We start from the raw sequence: 17084 nt of genomic DNA, 5'->3' as shown, positions 1-17084 counted from the left end.
ACAAAGGGATGAGATGCATGTGGTTAGTTAGACACAATGCTAACTATTGTGGACACAAAAATTAAAAAGGGTACCAAACACTTTCTCTTTTTAGGAAAAAGGCTCAAACAAGTCCAAATGATTTATTGATAGTGGCTGCTCAAGGCATATGACCGGTGATCCCTCTTTGTTCATAAAGCTAAAATCAAAATCAAGTGGAAAGGTGACATTTGGTGATGATGTGAAAGTTAAGACAATTGGAATAGGTGATGTTAGTAAGGATGGTGAAACTTTTGTTCATAATGTGCTCTTAGTTAATAATTTACGTTATAACTTGCTTAGTGTTAGTCAATTGTGTGATAAAAACTTGAATGTGTTGTTTAAAAAGCATGAATGCATTGTGTTTGATTCCAAATACAATGTTGTGTTCAAAGGTAAGAGGTTTAATGACATATATATTGTGGTTCTTGATAAAATTGATTCATCTAGTTTCAAATGTCTAAAAGCTTCAAATGAAGATCCTTGGTTGTGGCATAGGAGACTTTGTCATTTTAACATGGAATTACTAAAGGAAATTTCGAAAAAGGAGCTGATTAGAGGCTTGCCAAAAATCAGTTTTGAAAAGGACAAAATTTGTGATGCATGTCAATTTGGAAAGCAAAAAAAAGTTTCTTTTAAACCAAAGAAGTGTGTATCAACTTCTAAACCTTTAGAACTCTTGCATCTTGACTTATTTGGTCCTACTCAAATCACTAGCTTGGGAGGTAAGAAATACTGCTTTGTGATTGTGGATGATTATTCTAGATATACTTGGGTGATATTTCTTGCTCATAAGGATGATGCTTTCAAAAATTTCACTTCATTGTTTGCTAAAGTGCAAAATCTGCTTGGTTTAAAAATTGTTAGGATTAGAAGTGATAATGGAACGGAATTCAAGTATTGTGGTTTTCCAGAATTTTGTGATCATAATGGCATAACACATGAGTTTTCTGTTGCAAGAACTCCACAACAAAATGGTGTTGTAGAAAGGAAAAATAGGACACTACAACAGGCTGTTAGGACTATGTTAAGTGAATGCAGTTTGCCAAAATACCTTTGGGCTGAAGCGGTAAAAACTGCATGTTATGTGATGAATAGAATTCTTTTGAGACCCATTTTGAATAAAACATCTTATGAACTGATTTTTGATAAGAAACCTACGGTTGGATATTTCAAAGTCTTTGGTTGTAAATGTTTTATTTTAAATTTAAAGGAACATCTTGGTAAGTTTGAGAAAAAATCTGATGAAAGAATATTTTTGGGATATTGTGAGAACAAAAGAGGATATAAAACCTTTAATAGAAGGACTCTTGTGATAGAAGAAGCCATACACATAACATTTGATGAAACTAATGACGATAATTTCAAAAGTTCGTGTGAGGATGATGATGTAGGTGTTCGTAAAGGAATGAAAAAGTTAAAAATTGGAGATGGAGGAAACTCTAAACCGAAAGCAAAGGAAATGGAGAATGAAGCTCATGAAGATCAAGAAAGGGAAGATGCGGACAAAAATGATGATTTATTCAAAGATCTTCCCAAGGCTTGGAAATTTAGCCAAAATCATCCAAAAGAACTTATAGTTGGTGATCCATCTGAGAAGGTAAACACTCGTTCCTCATCTAAGAAATTGATAGATAATTTTACTTTAATTTCTCTTTTTGAACCTAAAAATATCAATGATGCCTTAAAGGATGAAAACTGGATTTTGGCAATGCAAGAGGAACTCAATCAATTTGAAAGAAATGAGGTTTGGACACTAGTTGATAGACCTCAAAATCACCCTATCATTGGCACTAAGTGGGTATTTAGAAATAAGCTGGATGATAAAGGTGTAGTTGTAAGAAATAAAGCTAGATTAGTTGCAAAAGGGTATGCTCAAGAAGAAGGAATTGATTTTGATGAAACATTTGCTCCTGTAGCTAGATTAGAATCAATTAGAATGCTTCATGCTTTTGCTTGCTTCAAAGGTTTTAAACTGTTTCAAATGGATGTTAAAAGTGCCTTCTTAAACGATTTTATTGATCAAGAAATATATGTGGATCAACCCCCCGATTTTAAAAATTTAAAATTTCCAAATCATGTGTTTAAACTCTCAAAAGCACGATATGAAAAATTGAGTGATTTCTTGATTGAAAATAATTTCAAAAGGGGGGTTGTGGACACCACACTGTTTACTAAGCAAGTGCTAAATGAACTCCTTATTGTGCAAATATATGTAGATGATATTATCTTTGGTGCTACTAATGAGTATCTATGCAAGAATTTTTCCACCATTATGCAAAGTGAATTTGAAATGAGTATGATGGGAGAATTAAATTTCTTCCTTAGACTTCAAATATATCAAGCCATAGAGGGCATTTTCATAATTTAAGCAAAATACACTAAGGAATTGCTGAAAAGATTTGGCATGAAGGACTCAAAGCAAGTTGGAACTCCAATGTGCACTTCAACAAAACTTGACAAAGATGAAGAAGGTAAACATGTGGATGAAAAGCACTATAGAGGTATGATTGGAAGCTTACTTTACTTAACCGCAAGTAGACCCGATATTATGTTTGCTGTTTGCTTGTGTGCTAGATTTCAATCTTGTCCAAAAGAATTACATTTGAATGCTGTTAAAAGGATTTTTAGGTATTTGAAAGGTACATTAGACTATGGTCTTTGATATGCTAGATCTAGTGAGTTTGCACTATATGGATATTCGGATGCTGATTTTGGAGGTTATCGTGTGGATAGAAAGAGTACTAGTGGAACTTGTCACTTTCTTGGTAATTGCTTAGTCTCTTGGTTTAGCAAGAAACAAAATGCAATCTCTTTGTCTACAACCGAAGCGGAATATATTGCCGCTAGTGCATGTTGTGCTCAACTTTTATGGATGAAGCATACCTTGAATGATTTTGGATTGTCATATGAATGCATGCCTATATTTTGTGATAATACTAGTGCTATCAATTTGACCAAAAATCCAATTCAACATTCTAGGACAGAGCATATAGATATAAAACACCACTTTATTCGCGATCTTGTTCAAAAAGGTGAAGTATGTATAAATTATGTTTATTCTAAAGATCAATTTGCTGATATTCTTACAAAAGCTTTGTCATTAGATCAGTTCATTCATCTAAGATCAAAATTAGGGATAATCGAAAAATCATCTTAAAATTTTTCAAAACCTTCGGACGTCCGAAAGAAGATGAACGGACGTCCGATAATGTTCTTCAGTTATTTTCCCAGAAAACATCTGTTCGGACGAAACCGTCGGACGCATGACTGCGTTCGGCCGTCCGACAGTGCAACGGTTCACTTTTTAAAAGTAACTTTCTTCTTCATTTGCTTCAAACTCTTCTTCTATTTCCTCTCGGACGAAAACTCTCTCGTTTCTCACTCTCAAATTCGTACCATTTTGAAGCTCTCATTCCCAAATTGACTCAACCAAAACTTTTCCTGATCAATTGCGATTTGTTTGTCCTGATCATTTCACCGAATCGCATAACATTTCGCAAATTCCCAAATTTTCCTCAAAACCCTATTTTCTCATAACCGCTCTGTCCAATCTTCTTCAAGGCCTTTTTGTCCCAAAATTTCTGTGTGATTCACTCCCATACTACTGTGTGCATCATTTGCGTCCTTCATTCCACACATTTCGCACAATGGTAAATCTAAGAGGAGGGAAGGTCACTGCCGGATGCAAGCATCCACTCAGGGATGAGGATGATGATGTTCTTACGGTCAAACGATCATCTAAACGCTTCAAGAGGGGAGCTGTAAAAGGTCAAATATCACAGCCTACACCACAACCCACCCCTCAGCCTGAGTCTGGACAGGGAACCTCATCTCAACCGCCTCCAAAATCAACCACAGTCCCTACATTCTTTGATGATGCTGCAAAAGATAAACACTCCTGGATATCCCAAAAAGGTGTCATCCCTCAACGCACCGTAAATTCTTCTGAATTTCGTCAAATAGGTTTAGAATCCATTGAGTCTGTTTGCTTTTCAGAAATGGTCACATCTCATTTCTATGCCTAATGTCTATTATCGTGAAATGCTGTTTCAATTCTTTGCCAATCTTAGGAAAGACACTGATCAAACTGAGATTATGTCCAGGGTTAATGGGGTAGATTTAGTATTTGATTCTGAAACTGTGAATGCCATCTTAAATACTACTATTGAACGTGGATGCAAAAGTAAAATTGCAAATTTCTTTTCCTATGAAGAGCATCCTACTGCTGATAATCATTTTGATGGGGCTAAGATGTTGACTTATTTTAAAAGAAATTTTTCTGCTCCTGCTGATGCTAAACTGAATGATCTTGTCCCTGTGAATCTAATTGTCTTTTCAATCATTTCAAACCTGCTTGTGCCTACTGATGGTCATAGAACAGATGCAAACAAAATGGAGTTGTATCTCTTTTACTGTTTTCGAGAAAAGATTCGTATTGATTTTGGTTTTGTCGTGTGCAAGTTTTTACTTCGCTATGTCACTGATTCTCGCAGAAAATTATCTTATGGAAAATTTCTTCAAAAGATTTTTGAGTTTTACAAAGTACCAATTCTAGGTGTTTGTCCCAAAGAAGCATCCTCTTATGCCTTTACCAAAGGATATTTTGAAAGAAAAAATCTTGTCTTTAAGGATAATCTATGGGCTTATAAGGGGGCATCATCTAGTGAACCTAGGTCTAAGGCTGCACATGATCCACTATACACTCTTTCATCTGTTGTACTCACTCCCATTCATCCTAAGAAGTCTGTCACTAAGGCATCTTCCTCCTCCAATGATGAAGTGATTGAGCTCTTTCGTGAACTCAAACAGCATGTTCTTCTTCTGGAACATGGTCTAATACTTACCATGTCCTCTGAGCAACAAACAGCCTACCTAGACAAAAAGAACCTTCTTTTTCCCCCACTTGTGGTTGAGGAAGTTTCCCATGGCAAAGAGCCACGCCCCACTGATCCAAATTCATCAATTCCAGACCCGAGCTCATCAATTCCCGTGACTCCTCATGGCCCTTCCACACCAGATAAAGGCAAGGCATCAGTTGAAGAAGCTGCTGAAGATGATGAAGAAACTGAAGAGGAGGACCTCTCCCAATATCAGCTTTCTCGAAGGACACCTGGATCCACTTAGTTCACCATTTAGGATCACATAGGGTCATTTGCATTTTGTTTGACTATTTCATGTGTTTCTAGTGTTTGTGGTGTTCAACAATAGATATGTAGATGTAATGCTTATGTTTATGTTGTGTTCGTTTAGTACTTTTTGATGGATGATTATGGCTGTAATGGTTATGGATATGTGGATGGATGTTTAAGTATTTTGAATGATAAATGTGTGGATGTGATGAATGTTTTTGTTATTGGTTAATGTTTGTATGGATATGTGATTGATTGGCCTTTTGTGATGACAAAAGGGGGAGAGGACTGGATTGGATTGATTGATGATTTAATTGAAATTGAATTGGCTTGATTGATTGAATTGGTAGCTAAGTGAGGGGGAGTTTTTTTTTTTTCAAAATTTTTGCTCTATGATCCACTAAGTAAGGGGGAGTTTTTGTCAATTGAGAAAGGGGGAGCTTATATTGCAATCATCAAATCTCATTTCAAACCATTGTTTTGTCATCATAAAAAAGGGGGAGAATGTTATTCTTGGTTTTGATGATCACAAAGTATTTTGAAATATTTATCTAACTCTCTTCAAATATAAGTGTTTTTTGCCTATCAAAGAATCAGGTACGAATATGTCAAGAAATGAAAATCAACCAAAAGAAGAAGCAAAAACAGGACATTCATGTCGGACGTCCGAAGGAATCTGTTGGACGTCCGAAAGGATAAAGAACATCAAGAAGGAAGCTCTGTCGGACGCTCTTAAGGAAGCGTCGGACGTCCGGAAGGATCGGACGCACGCCTCGGACGCACATCAACCGCGTCGGACGTCCGAAAAATTCCAAGAAGACTTGCCAACTCTCTGACGATGATCGGACGCTGATGCTGTCAGGCAATAAAAACGCATCGGACGTCCGAACTACAACTTGGCTGTTTTCGGACGATAGGTTCGGACAATGATTTGGTCGTCGGACGTCCGACAGCCCCAACGGCTAGCTGACTCTTCATCTGCCTTCTATCCGTTGGAAGCATTGATGAAACCCATTTTTGGTCTCCTTTAAAAACAAACTGTTTTGAACCAAGAAGAGACTTTTGCACACTTTGTTTACAAGATCTCAAGAGATATTTTAGCTAGAAAATAATCTCCAAAGCTAGATTTGTTCTCCAAGTAGTCTGAATTTCTTGTGAGCATTTCTCTTGTGGTTGAAAGTTTCATTAGTGTAGCTTTGTTGAGGGTTATCTGAGTTATTGTAAAACTTCTTAACTTGACTAAGTGAGGCTTAGGGCAAGGAGGAAGTGCTCCCTCCATTGTACATCTAGTTGATCATCTTTCATCAAAGTGAAGTTGCTCAACCTAGTGATTGGTCTTCAAGTTTGAGGAAAGCTTGGTAGACAATAGGTTTGATATTCTATCTTATTCTTTTTGTTTAATAAAATTTTCATTGCTTATTTATACTTGTTTTTCTAATCAACATTGCTCTCTTCTTCTAATTTACTTGGTTGATCATTACTAGAAAAGAAGGTAAATTTTTATTAAAGACCAAGTGCATAAATTTGATTAAAATTTTAATCAACCTAATTCACCCCCTCTAAGATTGTCTTTGGGCCTTACAAAAGAGAAGAGAGTACCTTTATTACCAATCATATGATCTGTTGCACCGGAATCAATGACCCATTTATTAGGAGATTACACAAGGCATGTAGTAGGTTTACCTGAGTGATCAATAGAAGGAGGATTGGTACTAGAAGATGGATTAGCAAATTTTTGTGAGGTTTAGAACTCAGTAAAGCGGGCAAATTCATCAGCAGAGATGAGTATGGATTTGTCAAAAAGCACATAATTGTTTTCCTGGGTTGCGAAACTTGCAAACGGGGGCTGCTGTTGAGGTCTACCATGAAGGTCCCAACACGCACGTATGGTATGACCTGATTTTTTACAATGATAACAGACTCATTGATTTGAGTTGTACTGTCCATGACCAGCAATTCCACCAGTCCCATTTTTGCCACTGTTTCTACCATTATTTCCTCGACCAACTCCACTTCGACTCAGGAGAGCACTAGTAACATTGAAAGTAGATAAAGATCCCTCGATTCTCAACACTCGTGTGAAAGTGTCATGGAGAGAAATAGTCTCTGGACTAGAGAGAATTTGTATTCGAGCAGCATCAAAATCAATTGGTAATCTTGCAAGAAAACTCATTGCAGCCATTTGTTCCCGTTGAGACTGTTGAGTTTTTACATCAGTACTAAAAGGAAGGAGAGAATTCAATTCCTCATACACACGTTTAAAATCCATAAAATATTCTGTAAGGGATCTCTGCTATTTTTTCGGATGGTAAATTCATTGTAAACATCATATATAGGATTTAAATTACCCTTACCAGAATACAAGAAAGCCAAATAATCTATAAGATCTTTAACAAACTCACAATGATTGATGAGACTGACTATCTCATTATCAATAGAGTTTTGGATTTGCAAAAATAATTTTGCATCTTCCCTTAACCAAACCTTTTTTTCTTTCCCATCAACGGGTGGGTCATCAGTGAGATGATCATCTCTGTTGATGCTGCGCAGATATATCTGAATTATTTTACTCAAATCTAAAAAAAATTTTCCGCTCAATTTGTGTTCAGTAATTTTTGATGTTGTAGGAATAACATCAGAAATTATTGTTTTCATCTCTCTACTACTACCTTTCATATCTGCCACAAGAAAGAACTAAAAGTGACTCAATAGGGTCACGTCAAAAGACAAACTGATAATAGAGTCTAAAGCTTTGATACCATGAAAACTAAGAAAAAAGGGAGAGAAAATACTCTTTTTCATATTTTTGGACTACACAATATACAAATATATATACACAAGTACAACCTAATTTAGATCCTAAAATTATGCTAATTTAAATCAATCTATTACCTAATTAATATATGATACTATAATTAAAACAAATCTAATCTAATCTTTCCTAATATGTACAATATCAAATCTTTCTATAATATCAGATCACATATCTTCAACAAATTCATACACTAATATGAAGAACAGAAATAGGACAAGTATTTTAGTCTCAATAAGTTCTAATTCAATTCAAATGAAATTGATTGAATTACACAAAAAAAAATTAATATTTGTCAACTATGGATAATTCATGGACTATATGGAGAATAAAAAGATGATAAGTATTTTAGTCTTAATAAGTTCCAATTTAGTTCAAATAAAATTGGTTACATTCTCCGAATCTATGTGTAGTTATGAAACTAAATTTGATAAATTAAACACATAAATATCATTCTCTTCGTACTCTACATGAGAATTGTCAGTGAGGGCAAATATCTTGGATGATGTAATTGTACATTGATATGATAATAGTAGGATATCCTATACTGAAGGCTAGATGAAGTGGATGAGACACCAATGGTACATGCATCTATACTTGAAAGAGATTGCTCGTCATGTAAGCAAACATCTTCAAAGGATCTAACTTGTGGGGTTCCTAGTATTTGTTCGCTTGTGTTTAGTTGAATACTACTTCCTATCATTTCAGATGAAAGTGTACATTGGCATAGTCACAATCGAGTATTCTGTACAGAAGACTAGCTTAGACATCAATAGTAAATGCTGTTGACCACCTATATGCGTGACCTGTACAAGTTAGTCTTAATAAGTTCCAATGCAATTCAAACAAAATTGATTACATTCTCCGAATACAGATATGCAATTATAAAACTAACATTGATAAATTAAATACATAAATATTGTTCTCTTAACGCTCTACATGGAGATTGTCACCGAAGGCAAACGTCTTTATTGATGGAATTGTACATTAGTATGGTCACAATAGAATATCCTATAAAAAAAAATCCTACACTAAATGCTAAATTGGGTAGATGAGGCACCAATTGTACAGGTTTCAATCCACCTGTATACTTGAAAGAGATTGTATAATGATTCACAAACTTATATGCTAACATGTAGAAAAAAAAACAATGTGTATAGATAAAATAATAATATGTAAAAACTAAACAACCATTTATTAGTGTGCAAAAGGAGCTTATACGGTGTGTATAAAGTAAACAATAATGTGACAAATAAAGTAATAATGTGTAAAAACTAAATAACAAAATGTAAACCATAATAACCATTATGTACAAAACAAAAAACAATGTATACAAACAAAATAACAAAATGTAAAAATTAAATAACCAAGAGTAAATCATAATACAAAATGTGTGTAATGTGAAACTCTTGGAACATTTGTAACTTTGTCCATCTCCTTGATGCTCTGTTGCTGAATGAAATGGGCGATGGAGCATGCGTGATTGCGTTATCTCCAAGTGCATGAGTCGTCTCATCTGCTGCGGATTGCTCCGAAATTGGTCGAGTTTAATTAGCAAATGAAATCCGGGATGGAGCATGTATGATGCTTCGGGTTTTGCCAGGTACACTGCCTAAAGATTTAGAACTTAGGGTTTGTAATTTCTTTGAGCCAAACTGAAAAGTATGCAATTTACAATTTAGTTGTAATTGGTTTGAGGCAATGGAAAAACTAATTTGCTATCTTGTGCTTTTGTTAATTGTTATAGCTGTACTTCTGTCTGTATATCGAAAATCCCTGAGTTTGGAGCTCGGCTATGGTTTTGCTTGCTTCTAGCTTGCAATTCTTTTTTTTTTGGATAATAACTTGCAATTCTTTCTTCATGCTTGAGAAATATATTTGAACAGCATTGTTGTCATAACGGTTGAAATTGACAAAAGGATCAATAGTTTACATTTTTGATAGATCGAGGGTTAAAATTACCCACGGGTCAAAATTTGAGGGCTATTGATACTTTTTGCCCTTTTCTTTACACTTAAATCTTTTTCTCCCCATAAGTGATCTCCCTTAATTATCCATGTAATAGTATATGCCAACAAGATTTTTAAAGATACAAGATTTTTAAAGATAAATATCATTTAAGTATTGTTTGATAAATAAGAAAAATGTGATAATGTATGGCTAAATAATAGAATTCTTCCTTTTTTGAGAAGTAACTGTCTACCAGTAACCAAACAAAGAGGGAAAAAAATACAAAAACTAGGACTATTTCATTTTAAAGCTTCGGATGCAGCATAGGCACAGAAAAAAAAATTGGATTATCCATCCCATTCATGGCTTAATTACATTATGATGTTACGATTTTAAAGAAAATACTACAATAAGTATCACTTCTAATTGCCTTCCTGTTTCAGAAGGGCACCAGTAGAATTCCACCATTTGGTAAAAGGATCATTAATGCACTATTTTCTACATAATACTTTCTGAGAAAAACATCATCAGATCCTATCAAAGTACTTGAAAGCAGGAAGCACACAGGCTGCAATTGCAAACGAAACAGATAAAAGAGAAACTTTACAGGTAACAGGAAACTTTTGCAGCTAGTTGACAATAATACCATCATCCTCGCATACACGCATGTATTGACTTCATATCATGAACGCTAAGGTAACAATGACAATGCAGATGAAAGGGTCTGATCCAAAAATCGGACAAGGAAACTTAACTGAAATGTGTTATAATATAGATATGTTTCAAGCTACAAGGGAAACTGAAATGGAGAATATCCAAACATGGGAGAAATTTTCATCCAAGTGCAAGAAAATCAACTACACCAGAACTGCCTGATGCAAGTTCTGCCCATTCATTTCCAAGATCTTCTGAGACCGTGCAAGTTTTTCTTCACCTTCAATTAAAACAAACATTGGTCATCATTTATGATATCAAAGAAGAACATTCTCAAATCGACCAAAAATTTTGTCAAGTGGTCCATACAATCTAGGAAACTGCATATATTTGACATTGACCAATACTTTTACAGATGTACATAAGCAGAGAGGGATCAAAGAAACAATTAACCAACTGTTGACTCTGACTCATTTAAGCATTAAAACCCAAGTCATATGTTGTAACAACCGGTTCCTTATACCACTATTTCATGCAGCTATCAAATTCTCAAGTGGCTCGGAAATGGTTTGTGACTAGACACAAATAGAAGTACTTTTGGAGCTAGTATTGAAAGGTCAGACTATCATGCTAATCTATTTGATAGAAGTAGCAATAATAGGATATAATGGCATCTGAATATTTTCATTGCAATTGAAACAGCAAACTTGAATTTAGCTAGCTAGAGCGCGGCATTGCTATGCTTATAAACCATAGAGGTAAAAAATCATTGCTCTAAATGATTTCCTGATTGATATATAAACTTGCCCCTGTAAAAAGGAAATCGCCAGATTCTTCAGGGACATTGATGCTTTCATGATGAGAGTATTTGAGGAGCCAGTCTCGTGGCATTTCCTTTTCATCTTTATTTTTTTCTGTTTTTAGAACATTCATATATGGACTCCAGTTACCGTTTTCCATCTGTTACTGGAAGGAGGCTGACAAAGAAGATCAAGCAAAATACGCGTGTTTTCGTGAAGCAGCAGAAAGTACCTCCCACTATTTTATACCCTCTATTCTGCCCCTTAAAATATAATTTTTTTTGCAGATCATTATAGTTCTATCAAGTCCTTGCTATATTAGGTCTGACTTCGCCAGACTTCTATAAATTTAATCAGGAGTTTGTTGTTTATCTACAAACCTCCACTGAAACAATCGGACAACTACTAACAACAAGCCCCAACTATATTGCAATCTGTTGGCAACTAACAATATGACGGTGTCATTACGAAAGAGACTGCGTTACAGAAAATGAGGAACAGCAGTAGCAACCAAGATATCAAGCTAGGAAAATGTGTTTTGAAAGTACTCCTGCACATGTTTAAATCCCAAGAAGTGGCACATATCAAGTGATATTAAGATAGAAAGTATCAAATTTGAGTGAGCATAGTATGTTTCTCAAGGATAAAAGATCATTCAATGCATTCCAGGAAGAGAAAATGCAAAAACATGATGAAATATATAACGATTTGCTTACTTGTCAATGGAATGTATGGGACAGATTAAAATCCCCACTTAATGATTGATGAGGACCTTCAGAATGTCAGTTCCATATTGATCTAGCTCCTCCTTCTTAAGTCTCCCAATTGACATCTCAACAGACTCTCCGCATCCCTGCACTTCGATTATCTGCAATGTCTCAATATCCACAAAATCAACGGGAACCTCCTCGAGATTCTCGCATCTTCGCAAGACCAGGCGCTGAAGACTAGGCAAGTGTTCACTGTAGGCATTCCATTTCACAATGTTTACACTCTCTAGTTTCAAGAATTTGAGCCGGAGAAACTTGCCATCAATCATCTGCCATCAATCATCTGCCAATTTGTATGCTCAAAAACTATGGAACAGAGTTTGAGAACCTCAAGATTTTCTAGGCCCCCAATTGTTGAAATATGATCCCCTCGCAGGAAGAAATTTGACAGAGACAACTTCTTAAGACTCATGGGGAAGTAAAATGCACTCACATTAAGACCCTTACCGCGGTACAATATCTTCAGTGCCATCAACTTGGTCAAACGTTCCAATCTTGGAAATTCAGTGCACTCCATGGAATAATTTCTTGATCTTAAAATGCTGCAACTCAACTTTCGAACAATTGGCAACCTTCTTATTATTTCTTCAGCATGTTCCCCAGGAGAAAGAGATACCGAGGAGAGAGAGACCAAGTTATTTAATTGGGTAGAAATTCCAACCTGAAGATCTTTCAAGTTGAAGCTAAGACGATCTTTTACACGAACATGTCTCAATCTTGCCATGTGCCAAATTGCATCGGGTAATATAACTTTGCCTTTCAATCCCTTGACAAGGAAAGTTTCAAGATTCCTCAAGTTGGCTAATGACGATGGAATACAGTCTATGTCACCGCCAACAGCTAAATAAATCAAATGAAGAAGTAAATCAATCCCCGCTGCAAACAAATTGCCAATATTGATGCATTCCAAATCCAAAACCTTAAGAAGCTTAAAGTTCCTAGAAATGAATGAGATATCATAAGGGCATCTAGGATATGTATCACTGGTGGCAAAGAACAGTAGAGTACGAACATAGGAGCTAGAAGGCGTCGACATAACAAAGTGATTTTGCCTCGTAGAAATGCTTAGTCGATATCCATCATAATTCATGGGGTACGAAGGTTCAAATTCTTCCAAATCCAGATCATCATCAAAAGAAGCATAAGGTTCGTCATCACTAGTTATGAACTCCAAAAAGTTTTCTTTTTTGGCTTTTAGCAAGCACAGAGCACGTACCAAGTCATGAGGTCGGCATGATTTGACTCCGCCATCCGACCTCCTTTTGGCAACTGTTATTAAGCTTCTTCCAATCAGATCTATCAAGTAATCCTCCGCAAGATCCTCCAAGCTCTTTGAATTTTTCTTCTGGATAAAGCCTTCAGCCATCCATAGCTATGTCAATTTTTGAACTGGAATCTCCTTATCTTCTTGAAATACTGCAAGGTAAAGAAAGCATGCTTTGAGATAATCTGGCAAATTCTTGTAACTCAGTTCAAAGATTTCCATGCATCGTGTCTGAGGATCATTGATGATGAGTGGATTTAAACTTCGTGCAATTTGTTTCCATGATTCTGGTTTCATGTTTCTCCCTTTAAGGAGACCTGCAATTGCAACGACTGAAAGAGGCAGTCCTTGACAGTTTCTAGCAATTTCCCTTCCAACTTCCCATAATTCCTCACGGCAGCATTGTTGAGGAAATATCTTCATCCTTATTAACTCCCAACTTTCATCATCGGAGAGTGGATTAAGTTTAAAGAGATCACTTTCCAGCGTAACTTTAGAAACAACATCAGAGAGCCGACTGGTTATCAAAATTCTACTTCCATTTTGATCATTTGGGAAAGAGCGCTGTAAGTCATCCCAGGCACCAGTATCCCACACATCATCCATAAGGATAAGGTACCGATTTCTCCTCAAACTTTGACACAACAGCAATTCCAAATCTTCATCTTCCATTGCATGGATATTATCTGCAAGCTGAACAATGTGGTTCAAAATTTCAAGCAACAGCTCTCTTTTGGTATATACTTGTGAAACATAACACCATGCACGAATATGGAAGTAACCAACAATTTCGACATCATTATACACTTGGTTAGCCAAAGTTGTTTTACCGATTCCAGGCATTCCAACAATGGAGATAACATCTCTATCCGGTGATCCTCTTTTAAGTCGATTAACTATTGCTTTCTGCTGATCATTGAGAATGAACACATCTTCACTATTTCCACTGGCTCTATTCCGTGGAATCTCATGCCTTGTAGTCTGGACAGCATTCTGGATTCCCACACCAAAGGCCTTGCCTTGAAATAGTCTGACCTGCATCTTAATGAGTCTGATCTCTTCTGAGATGTGATAAAGCCACAGAAATTGGTTCCATTCATCACCACTTTTGACCACCAATGAATCAATGGCATATTCTGCCTCATGCGCCACATGAATAAGACGTGTACAAAGTTCCTTTAGTCCGTGATTCTCTGCGCCCTTCTCTTTGAAATCTATTAAATGAGATATCAATAACTCAAAATCCTTAGAAATGGTTTCAATATGATTGGTCAAATGTGCGACTGAATCAAGATTCCACTTCAGCAGCTGTTTTAATTTTTTATGTAGAAACTCAATGAAGCCTAGTGCAGGAGTCTTGGGGAAATTTAACATTGGAACTCGAAGATAAAGCCCTTTAAGCTTTGTCTGCAAAGTCTGAACCTTTTCGAGCGAATCAAATAGCCAAAGACCCATTTTATTCATAACTTCTTCAGTGATTTCATCAGCTGGAAAAGAATTACAAACAGATGTTACTCCAGAAGCCAATTCTTCCGTACATGTCAAGGTGAGTCTCTCATCCTCTGTGATTTCTGTAAACTGATTGAAGACAATTTCTATCACCATTGTGAGATCCTCATGGAGAGTTCCTGAAGAGGTGAATTTTGTCTTGCTGAGGTGAACCCTACGAACTGAAGAGATGTTCTGGATGTCACGGTCACCGCAGTTAAGTCACCTGCTAAAGATAGGGAGGGGTCTGAATCCCCCGTTATAACTCCGAAACTTAAGCCAGTTCGGATGTAGAGTAGTAGGAAAGTAATATGTGAAGATAGTGTTTTACCAGAAATTGGTCATCCCCCTCCTTAGTAGATACGCTGGGTATTTATAGGGGATTTGTTGGGAAGAGGAACTAACCGCACGGGTCCCTAGAGATCAGCGATGATACTGCATCTAATGGATTTGACTGGTCCTTATGAAAAGGTTTGATTGGACACCCGCCAGGTTCAGGCGGCGCGTGTCAGAGCAGCTGTCCATCAGTCGTCAGGCATGTCAGGTGTCATTTCCTATCTTTTGTAGGCGTCCATCGCTCAGCTGTCACCTCGGTTCATGACCTGAAAATTACAGCCGAGGTGGCACACAGGTTACGATGGCCATGACAAGTAACGTGCCGAGGTGGCGCCTCAGGAGGTATCAAAATATGAGGCCTCGGATTACCCGGGCCGAGATGATCATCCTCACCAAGCCCCCCAAGCCCTCGAGAAGGGCGAGGTCGTGGTAAACTGAGGTCGCTCCTTCCCGAGGCTAACGGCGTATAGAACACGCAACGCAGCAAGGACACGTCAGGGTCGTATGGATGGGACTGAGAGAGGGATGAAAGGATGGCTGTCAGATGCACTGTGTTCTCATTAATGAGGAGAGAGAAGGGGTGCTCCAGGGAATCCCAAAGGATCCGCCTCTTTGGTTTCCCCCACTTTGCCTATAAATAGGGGCCCTTTTTACCGTTTCATCTTTCACCAAAATTTGAAATCACTTCAAAGTCGTGTCTTTTTGTTTTTTCACTTCGGCAATCTTTCTGAATCACTTCTTCTTCGGCCCTTCCTTCGAATCACATCCTAAGTAAGTTCATTTCTTTCTCTTCTGTTATAATGGCTAGAACAGCTCGTACGCACAAAGAAACGGTGCGAGCTGACTTTACCGAGGCAGAGAACTGCTTCCGACGTGGGGGAAGGAGGTGTAGAGGCATCTCACCGAGCTGGGACATCTGCGGGATAGCACGAGGAGATCGAGGTCGATCCCGAGGTTCTATACAATGATGACCTCGGGACCGAGGTCCCTAGGGACGAGGGCGTACAAGAGCCTTCCACCCCTCCGAATGTGGACTCACTTAACTACGGCCTGATGCCGACCTTCAGAAGTAAGTTGGGGCAAGCTTCCGTAGCCGAGGTGGTCCGCAAGTATCCCTGGAGAAAGGATTACAGTATTTATGTACCCCAGCCTCACCAATCTACCGCACTGCCATCGAAGGGTAGGGTGGCTATTTACGTGGAACAACTGGAGGCCGGGCTCAGAGTGCCCACCACAAGGTTGCTTCGGGACTGTTTGAGGTATTGGGGGGTGAGAATCACTCAGCTCACCCCCAATGCCATCCACGTCCTCGTCGGCTTCCAACTGCTCTGCCGTCATCAGGAGATAGAACCCACGGTTAACCTATTCCGCCGCTGTTATTCACTTAAGAACAGCGGGAGCGAGAAGGGTTGGTTTTACTTCGGGAACAAAGTCCCGAAGTTAGTGGTGGATGCCCCGAGCTCGATAAAGGAGTGGAAACATAACTTCTTCTTCGTCCCGGCCGAGGACTTCCCCAGGGGATTCTGGTGGAGACCGCCCACCTCGGTTAAGGAGACGTCCCCGGACAAGTTGGAGGAGCTTAACTTTCAGAAGATAACGGGGTCAGGCCTCAGAATCAACTGCTGGGACTTTCCTGAAGTGGTGCTCGTAGAAGGCGGGATCAGCCGAGCACTGATCAGCTCGGACCACCCCGTCTTCTTTTCTACTAGGCTCCAACAACCTTGTACTTTTCCATTTCCCCTTTTTTGTTTTTCCTTCTCAAATTCTAACTAACTTTTCCTCATTCTTTGTAGTGGTGAAAGTTTCGGACCTGATAACCTCGAAAAACGTCGAGGTGGCGAAGAGACCACCCAAGAAGCG

General features: G+C 37.8%; 2 protein-coding genes across 2 annotated transcripts; both read right to left on the bottom strand.

The window, feature by feature from the left end:
• Positions 1-12401: 12401 nt before the first annotated feature.
• LOC113715845 (putative late blight resistance protein homolog R1B-17) lies at positions 12402-13502 on the bottom strand. Its single transcript, XM_027240147.1, has one exon. The coding sequence runs from the start codon at positions 13500-13502 to the stop codon at positions 12402-12404; it is 1101 nt and encodes a 366-aa protein (XP_027095948.1).
• Positions 13503-13508: 6 nt separating this feature from the next.
• On the bottom strand, positions 13509-15005 carry LOC113715844 (putative late blight resistance protein homolog R1B-16). Its single transcript, XM_027240146.2, has one exon. It carries the CDS (start codon positions 15003-15005, stop codon positions 13509-13511), a length of 1497 nt encoding a protein of 498 aa, XP_027095947.2.
• Between the last annotated feature and the right edge of the window lie 2079 nt (positions 15006-17084).

Source organism: Coffea arabica, chromosome 11c, assembly GCF_036785885.1.
Source record: "Coffea arabica cultivar ET-39 chromosome 11c, Coffea Arabica ET-39 HiFi, whole genome shotgun sequence".
Classification (NCBI taxonomy): Eukaryota; Viridiplantae; Streptophyta; class Magnoliopsida; order Gentianales; family Rubiaceae; genus Coffea; species Coffea arabica.
The sequence above is the reverse complement of the archived record's forward strand: the minus strand, read 5'-3'. Positions and strand labels throughout refer to the sequence as shown.

What these genes read in the sequence shown, in the direction of transcription:
- LOC113715845 (XM_027240147.1), bottom strand. Translation starts at nt 13,502, where the DNA reads ATGGCTGAAGGCTTTATCCAGAAGAAAAATTCAAAGAGCTTGGAGGAT.
- LOC113715844 (XM_027240146.2), bottom strand. Translation starts at nt 15,005, where the DNA reads ATGGTGATAGAAATTGTCTTCAATCAGTTTACAGAAATCACAGAGGAT.